We start from the raw sequence: 9,083 nt of genomic DNA, 5'->3' as shown, positions 1-9,083 counted from the left end.
GGGGGGGGGGGGGGTTGTAAAGAAAGTAGGTCGGTAGGCTAGATAAGACACCTTTACAATGGGTTGACAGGACCTATCTTTAGAAGGGCAAATTTTTCCATTTCCAAACGAAATATGGACGTTTAGAATGGTTCTTGTCCAGAAAAGGTTGAAATGTTTGTATGGTTAGCATGTTTAGATAGTATAAAGACTGCTGAGAAAGTGCCAAAAAGATGTGCCTTCTGGAGTTTAAGTCCCGTTCGATGTTTGCTGTTCTGTTTGGATACTAAATATAGGTCCTATCAATCTTTTTCTTATTCTTAATGCAGAGGAGTGTGGAGTTTCTTACTACAAGCGACAGGTTCAGATTTTTTCTGTGAATGAAGAGTGAGGCCTTGGGGGAGGTTCGGTCCATAGCTAGCTCCAATGCCCCCCCCTTGGGTTTCGGTGGCTAGAGATTTTTGTAGTTATCCTTTGTTTCTTATTCTTAATAGTTGGAGGTCGTTCTTGTAATTTTTTGTTGGCTCGTTTTGTTCTAGGCTGACTTTTTGCATTGCCCCTGGTATATCCTTTCTATTTTCTAAATCAAAGTATAGTTCTTCATAAAAATAAGAACAAAAAGGTTGAAATGTGAAACATTTGTTATGTGAGATGCTTCAAGGTTTCTCTAGGTCCCATCTTCCAAACTTTCTTCTTTCGTCTTCTGTAGTTCTTCCCCATTCATTGGCTTTCAAAATTGGACCAACAATTTTTCTATCACCTACAAAACCATTCTAAAAGACAGTAAAAGCAACCCTTTTTCCAATCTCTCTACGAACCAATAATGTTGTTTTCCAAGCTATATCTTGGTGTAAGCCATCTAATATTTGTACTTCTTATAATTATACCTCTCTCATTGTAAATTGAAAAAGTCTTTTGTAAACATCATGGATATTATATCCCTTCTGTAAATTTCAATCATCAATGAAATTATCTCTTGTCCATAAAAAAAAATTCTCTTTTATTTTTCTCACGATAATTTTTTTCGTACATGGTAGATTTTTTATAGAAAAGAATTATTTACAAAATTTTGAGTTGATTTTGAATGGAATTTCGTGAAAATAATTTGAATGATTGATGAGGATCTAAATTGACTCCCTTATGGAACTTTTGAGTTGATTTTTTTCCTTGTTCACCATTCTGAAATTCTCCTCCTTATTGTCGATAGAATCTGATGTTATATATTTTGATTCAGGATGATGTAAACTAAATATTTTTGCGAGCATAGTTAAGTAATTGAAAGAAAATATGATTTTGATTAGGAGCTTGATGGTCTTTTAACTTTTCTGTTATTTCAGCTGCCACTGTTGAGATGGAAGAGATTTGCTGTGGTAGCCGCTATGTGCATTCTAGCTGTTCGAGCCGTGATTGTTCAACTTGCTTTTTTCCTACACATGCAGGTTAAAAGTACCTCTTATTTTGAATAAATAATGATTGCTATTCATGCTCTAGTCATGTTGTGGCATGTTAATTTTTTTTTAAAATGTTTATTATATAATAATATTTTGCGAGGAATATCAATATGCATGTATGTTGACTTCGTGCTCATAGGTGTATTTCTATGCACAACTGTAATTAATTTTTCTAGATTGGAAGCCAGGCCACTGGTGTAAGTATAAACGTGGGTTTGAATATGCATGTAGAAAATCTAAATAAGACGGACGAATTGGGGACACAAAAATCATGTTCAATAAACAGAAAAGTTGGTGGGATCAAAAGATTAGATACTATTTGAACGGGGGTAGATAGATTGATGGCAATTTTTTTTTTCTTTTTCAGAGAAACAACTTCTCATTAGGAAAGAATTAAAAAATTCAAAGGATACAAACTCCCAAAAGGAGTGAAAAGGAAAAATTAAAAAATATAAAGATAACCATATAAAATCAATCACGAACAAATACTTTTTATAAACCTAAAAATACACTCCCCTATAAAAATGACTATTGTTTACTTTTGCTACCATTTTGAGAACTTGAGAAAACTAGGGAGGGACTTCCAAACTACTGTTATAGCTTTTACTTTGTACTTCTTAGAAATGACGTAGTAAGTATCATTGAGCTCTTGTTTGTATTGGAGAAATCAGCTCTTTATATTCTACTCTGCAGAGAACCATTCCAGCTCCCCTACTCTCTTCTATAGAGTAAATAAGAATTTGAAGGATCCCATGCGTCGATGCCTTTGACTTGCGATGTTTCGACTTCCGTAATTTCAGATTCAACTGTTATATTTGTTCCCAATGTGATCTGAAAAGCTTCAAGAGCCATTCGTTTTGGACCCTCAGAAACTCGATGAGTCACCTTACCTATGAAGCAAGATGAGGGTCCTTGGTTGTAATTATTCTATTGATACGACCCTCACCATGAGATTCCACCTCTTTATTGGAAGGGCCCACAAGCTCCCCCTCCAGTTCCAAATTTGTCTCCTCCTCAACCCTTGAGAGAGAGTTGGATCGACCTCACATAAGGAAGGCTGATTCCACCTCACATCTTGAGATTAATTACAACTGAACGGTCTGCTACTGTGTAGCCAATGAAAAGATTTTAAATTCGTTAATCATATAGTTTGGACTTCACCTATGGCTTCAACCTTTTGATTAAACAGAAAACTGTCTTTTTTTAGGCATATCACATAAGTGTTACATCAACCCACATAACTCTGTAACAGAAAACATCGTCTTTTTCAGACATCACATATGTCCAACATCAACCCACAAAAAATCTGTAGTGTAGTTTTAGATATTTCACATGTATTCCAATTCCCATGTGCTCAAAATATTGATAGTTAAGTTTTACACACTAGCATTTGTGTTAAGTTGTTTCAGATCTTCTTTGTTTGGTGCACTTATATGTTTGGGGATTGACTAATATGTACCAATGTTTACAGACTCACGTGTTCCAAAGACCTCCTGTCTTTTCACGTTCCCTGATCTTTGCAACTGCATTTATGAGTTTCTTCTCGGTTGTTATAGCATTATTTAAGGTAACAATTGATTTAAATGAGAATTGAATTTCAAAAGTTTATTTGTTATCTTTTCATATTTTGTGACTTGTAAGATTTAAATGCTAGGTAAAAAATTAACATGTAGCTTGAACTCATTCCATCTAATTTCTTTATTACTTAAAATGACCGTTATTGACTATTAGGTCAACCAGGGTGATTTATATTTAGTGTAATAATAGTAACATTTACTCTTTCTACTCCTACTCAATTATTCTTGTAACTTGTTATTGTACTTGAGTTTTTAGGATATACCAGATATTGATGGAGATAAGATATTTGGCATCCGTTCTTTTACAGTACGTCTAGGGCAAGAGCGGGTGGGTATTCAGTAATTCCATCTTTTTGCTCAAATTTTGGCACGAACATGTACAGTCATATATCCTAGCATGATGATTTCACTTCTGCAGGTGTTTTGGAGTTGTATTTCCTTACTTGAAGTAGCATATAGTGCTGCCGTTTTAGTGGGAGTTGCATCTTCCTCCCCATGGAGTAAATGGCCAACGGTAAATCTCTAGTTCCTTAAAACGCATGCATAGACAACGTCATAGTTCTATGAAAAGAAAAATAGATTAAAAATAAAATAAAAACAGTTCTTACAACTAGTATGCAAGATGAGATGACAAGTAACTTATATTTTTTTCGAATATGATGTTAAAATATCATTTTGATTTTAGTTCTCTGGAACATGATCTATTTTAGTTCTTGTACTTTCAAATATCCAAGTTTAGTTTTTGTATTTTCAATAAATCTTAAAACTATCCCCTACTGATATTTATTGTTAACTTTTCAAAAAAAATCTCTATAAGTCTTTTGTCTATAAACTTTGGAATCATATTCACATTATGTTGTTTTTGAATGAAAATTGTTACTATCGTTTTACCAAGTTTATACAAGTTTGATATATATATTAACTTAAGACATGACCAATTTTAATATTTATTGGAAGTATAGCACTAAAATAAGAAGTGATTTTGAAAGTTTTACAGTTACTTTGTTATGTTTAGAATTACTCCTAAATAAACATTTAATTATTCAAAATCAATGATGATAGGTTTGAGGGTGTGATTTTGAACCTAACAAAAGTGATTTTAACTAATTTAAAATCGATCTCAACATAAGTACTTTCTAACTCATTTAATATCCTTATACATTCTTTAGGTTGTTGGACACATCACTTTGGCTTCAGTTCTTTGGATTCGTGCCAAATCAGTTGATCTGAAGAGCAAAGCTGCCATAACATCCTTTTACATGTTTATATGGAAGGTAGGAGCTTATCCTTCTAACTCTATTTGGATTCACTTTTTAAATGCTTAAAAAATATTTGTGAATGAAAAAAAAAAGTTTTAAAACCATTAAGAAGTCAATCCAAACAGACAATAAGTAAGAAATAATTGATAGTTAAATGAGCGTCAATGCCATGATGGTAAGGTGCTCTAAAGGGGTGGTCTAACCTGTAGTCTAGTAACTATAAATTTGAGATAAAATAAATGTTTATTTGTATCTGATGTCTCCCGAAAAACGTGTGAAATAATCATTCACTCTATGAGTTTATGATGTTGGATTCAATATTGATTCAGTCAATTTTAATAGCTATAAATTCACTTCTGAAGCAAAAGTATATTTCATTGGAAAAACTCGGAGAATAATCTACTTCGTGTATTCTTTTAAATGCTTTTGGTGGTATCAGTTTGTTATATGTTTTATTAAGGATGAGTCAACTGCTTATTTTTGGAAAGATTTCTTGGTGGGAAAGAAACCCCTAGGTATTTTATTGATCGGAGTCTGGTGAGGTGGTCAACCTTCTTTCTATTATTTCTGACCATCGTGGGAGAAGGGACTTGAGCTCTTGGGTTCTGGAGGCCCTCAAAGGGGTTTCTAGTAGGCCTTTCTTTTGAATTCTTTGTGCCCTTCTCCTCCTCTAAGAGCCCTTGTGTTTTCCTCTCTTTGGAGGGCTTTTAGGTCTGCTATTGCTGCAGGTGTTCCTATGTATTATCAGTTTGTTAATGAGTTTTTAACGCATTACTTCAAATCAGTTATGAGCAATACAGAATTAAACCATTCTGTCTGTGGGCATTAAATATATGATATCTTGTTGAGTACTCTTTTTTAGTTCAATTGGAATCAGGTAATTTTAACGTCTACGTGTCCAAATTAGTCGAACTATGTTTAAATTAATTCGATGAGTACATATATATGTTAATTGCTAAATGTTTTTTTTTTTTTTGACAAATAACTCCCATTTGCTTTTCGTTAGCAAAGTTGACATCTCGGTATCTAGATGTAGTCTACTCGGTGTCTTAGATGGACTCTCTCGAGTAACGGAGTCGAAGGAGTTTTCTATTCATTCTTCTTTCTCTTATCTTTTATAAATAGTTTGCTTTATGAAATTTATTGTTATTATTCTTACTTTTTTTAAAACTCTCCCTCTCTCTGACCGTCTATTGATGTTCTGGTTTGCAGCTTTTTTATGCTGAGTATTTGCTGATACCGCTTGTTAGGTGAGGGGCTGAGCAAGAATGTGATTAGGTGGAGTGTGTATTGTACAAACTCCTCGATAGAAATGGAGTAATACGTTTCTGTTAAATTTCCAAGTCACAAAAGCAATCCATTAGCAATCTCCAATTTGAATAATTGGATGATTATCTTCTTAACATTTTGACTTTGGGACTGACATTGCAAAAGAGGTTAATATGGAGAATATGTTTTCTGTTGAACACTTGAATCTTTCTGGATTATACCATGCAACATGTTTCGTATTTAAAATTGTAATTTAATGAGATGATGTACATAGAAGTCATAACCAATCATAAGAGGTAGTACATGCATTATAAAATTCACACGAATATCATAATAATTTAACAACATGCAAAAAAAAAAAAAAAAAAAAATCACAAAGTGTTATTCAAGCTTGTAGGCATTCTAATAGTAAGTTTACTTACTATATTTGCTTAGACCAGGGTTCTTAAGTTCTGTAAAGTTCTGTAAATTGATCCTCCCTGACCTTAATTTTAAGGTAATCTAATTTCACCTATTATTAATTCATGCATTCAAAATATCTAATTTAAAGCTGATCAGGGTAACTAAATTGATATTTTTTTTGGTCATAGTTACGTAAAAAAATACTTCTAGAACGGTCCAAAAAGGGTAAAAGGTCTGTGTGGAATTTAAACGGTAGTTAAAGTAGCCTTTGTTGGGCTGGTCGTGCGCAACATAGATGGGCTTCGTGGATCGTGGGCTGCTAGATCTCGATTCACGTTGGATTGATATTTTTGATGACTTGTTAGAGACCTCGTGATTTCGACTATGACATTACACATGCAGCTCACTTAGTTACACAATCAATCTCTCCATGAATATTAATAAACAAAATATCAACTCAAGAAAAAAAAAACACTATTAAATTTAAAATCATGTTGTGAACCGAGAATAATATGTTTTGTCAACAAATTCAAGATCATTGAAGTGACAACGTTGAGGAGAATTGTTGGGAGTTGTTGCCAATCTCAAATTTGTAGGAGAACTATGAGACCGACAACGATGTGAGCATCTAATTTTGTTGCCTTACAAAGTTATTCATACAACCATGTTATGCACACTCCACCCCAAGTATGTCGTCCTCTACAACTTCAAAGTATGCTAAGAGTAGTAGAAACATCATAGACATCAAGTTGTTTTAATCACGAGAGAATGAACTCCCATCGATTAAGTGCGCATTTATGCTCGAGCATACCTCACAACAATATCCTCATCTGCATCGTCATTTAACTCAGAGAATTGAAATGCTAACCAGGGTAAGCTTAATCCCGAGTCCTTAAAAGAATTAAAATGAATGAACACATATGTACTCATAGTTCGTCAACCTTGTAATAGGGCCATCTATAGACAATCCAAGCAAGAACTCCACGTCTTGTATAGTGATAGTATACTCCCGACCAGATGTGTGAAACATACATGTTCTTATTCTTCTCTCAACAAATGCAATAATGAAATGCTAGTTTAATTTGATGAAACCAAATCTCTGTCACTCTTAAAAAAAAAATTTCAACAAGCAATATTGGCAATATAAGATAATGCAATAGGACGTTGAACAACATGATGCAATTAATAATAATATCCTAAAACCGTGTAATTAATGATTTATTTATTTATAATAGAAAATAATTATTTTGATTATTTTATTTACCATATAATACATAATATTAAGAAATAATTAAAGGTTGGCAATAATCTCCCATTTTTATATACAATAGATAATAAATATAAATTAGAGAGTTTCCTACCAAATTTACCAATTCTCTTTATTATATTTTATTTTACTTTTTCCACTCTTTTTGAAATATTTTAGTTTCGTCTTCGTGGAAACCCTAAAATTGAAACCCACTTCCCAAGTTTGCTGTTAAAAATTCCCTTCGGCTGCGCCTTTGTCTTAGTCAATTCTCTCCTCCAGACCTTGCACTCCAAGAAATCAGTGTGCTTTATAACCTTCTGCCCTTTGGAGCTTTGACTATCCATTGTCTGAAAATGGCGGATTCTGTAGACGGAGCTGCGAAGGCTGTCTCTGAATTAGCATTGGGTTCCGCTTCTGCGGCTTTAGACATGGCCGACTCTGCTCCAAGTGCTGAAGAAACTATAAGCAAGAAGTGAGTGTTTTGTTGAATTTTTGTTCATTGGTGCGTTTTTAGCTATCGTGTGGAAATGGATGTTAGAGTTGACTTATTTGTAGCTGGGTTTAGTCTTAATGAATAGATTTTTCCTGAGGTTAAATTTGATTATGTCATTGCCATTTTTGTTCTTTTAGTTTCGTTATTAGTTGGGTAGTTTTTCGTCGAAATTACGACTTATGAAGTTGTGTAGGGTTTTAACATTGTAATGTTTTCAGTGCACGCAAGAAGGAATTAAAGATGAAGCAGAAGGAAGAGGAAAGGAGGCGTAAGGAGGAATTGAAGGAGAAAGCAAAGCAGGTACTAGCAATCACAAATGGAACACCTATAGATTCAAGTGTTTAGAATGCATTAGTTAAGAATAGAGCAGGGTGAAATAATTATCCATTCTCGAATGAGAATATCAAATATGATACCTCGTGATTGGCAGTCAGTTTAATACCTATGCTTGTATGAAAGGAAATGAATTATATATTCTGGTCGCCAGATTTCATGTTTTAATGTTATTCTTGACTACTACTACAGAAAGTTCTTTGCGACTGAAATGTATTCATGTACCAGGAAGCATCACAGAATAAGAAATCTGTAGCGGTAGATGATGAAGAAATGGACCCCACGGTACAACTACTAAGTTCTTATTTTGACTTCTATTGCAGAACTTTTAGAATCGTTGTCATACTGATTTTTCTCCCCCAATTGGCTTGTGTTTGCAGCAATATTTTGAAAATAGGCTGAAATATCTTGCATCTCAGAAGGCAGATGGTAAAAACCCATATCCTCACAAGTTTCAGGTTTCAATGTCTCTCCTTGAGTATATTGAGAAATATGGAAGTTTAAACAATGGTGATCATCTTGAGGAAGTCATGGTTTCTCTTGCCGGTAACTAGAACCAAACTGATACCTTTTTCGTGATTCTTTTTGTTGATATCCCAATCATTTTCTCATTTCTGTTTCTTTTTTCTTCATTTAAGGGAGAATAATGAGCAAAAGGTCGTCCTCCTCGAAGTTATTATTTTATGATCTCCATGGTTCTGGAGCTAAAATCCAAGTTATGGTGGATGCACGGTATGGAACTATTTTGTATTTCTCGCTACTTTAATTCTCTAGTTCTAGTTATGAATATTAAGGGTCGTCTTAATAACGTTCTTGTTTCCTATTTTCTGTTTTTATTTGTTTCTCATTTCTCATTTCTTGTTTTTTAAGAGCTAAATACAAAAAACATGTTTGATAACTATTTATGTTTCTTGTTTCTTTTAGAAAAGGAAAAAAAAAAAACAGAAATGTGTTTGATGATTGTTTCTTATTTTTTTTAGTTTAATTAAAATTTAATGCATGTAATATAATAAAATGTATAACATGCATCAATCTAAAGAGAGTAAAATACAGTTTCAGCCCCCCCCCCCC

At 33.5% G+C, this 9,083-nt stretch overlaps 2 protein-coding genes across 3 annotated transcripts in view; both read left to right on the top strand.

Moving 5' to 3' along the window:
* LOC111436184 (homogentisate phytyltransferase 1, chloroplastic-like) overlaps positions 1–5,737 on the top strand; it is a 13,521-nt gene extending 7,784 nt beyond the window's left edge. For both annotated transcript variants that reach the window (XM_023073902.1, XM_023073901.1), the window contains exons 8-13: positions 1,317–1,418; positions 2,902–2,997; positions 3,264–3,335; positions 3,426–3,521; positions 4,177–4,281; positions 5,479–5,737. In XM_023073902.1, the coding sequence (XP_022929670.1) occupies positions 1,317–1,418; positions 2,902–2,997; positions 3,264–3,335; positions 3,426–3,521; positions 4,177–4,281; positions 5,479–5,520 (513 nt within the window). In that variant the 3' untranslated portion in view covers positions 5,521–5,737. The remainder of the gene's footprint in view (positions 1–1,316; positions 1,419–2,901; positions 2,998–3,263; positions 3,336–3,425; positions 3,522–4,176; positions 4,282–5,478) is intronic.
* A 1,608-nt stretch (positions 5,738–7,345) lies between these two features.
* Positions 7,346–9,083, top strand: part of LOC111436183 (lysine--tRNA ligase, cytoplasmic-like) — a 7,921-nt gene continuing 6,183 nt past the window's right edge. Inside the window, exons 1-5 of the mRNA XM_023073900.1 lie at positions 7,346–7,658; positions 7,898–7,979; positions 8,241–8,297; positions 8,393–8,558; positions 8,651–8,744. Coding sequence (XP_022929668.1) covers positions 7,540–7,658; positions 7,898–7,979; positions 8,241–8,297; positions 8,393–8,558; positions 8,651–8,744 — 518 coding nt within the window. The 5' untranslated portion in view covers positions 7,346–7,539. The remainder of the gene's footprint in view (positions 7,659–7,897; positions 7,980–8,240; positions 8,298–8,392; positions 8,559–8,650; positions 8,745–9,083) is intronic.

This window comes from Cucurbita moschata, unplaced genomic scaffold, assembly GCF_002738365.1.
Source record: "Cucurbita moschata cultivar Rifu unplaced genomic scaffold, Cmos_1.0 Cmo_Scf00052, whole genome shotgun sequence".
In the NCBI taxonomy this organism is placed as follows: Eukaryota; Viridiplantae; Streptophyta; class Magnoliopsida; order Cucurbitales; family Cucurbitaceae; genus Cucurbita; species Cucurbita moschata.
This window is presented reverse-complemented; position numbering and strand designations above follow the sequence as displayed.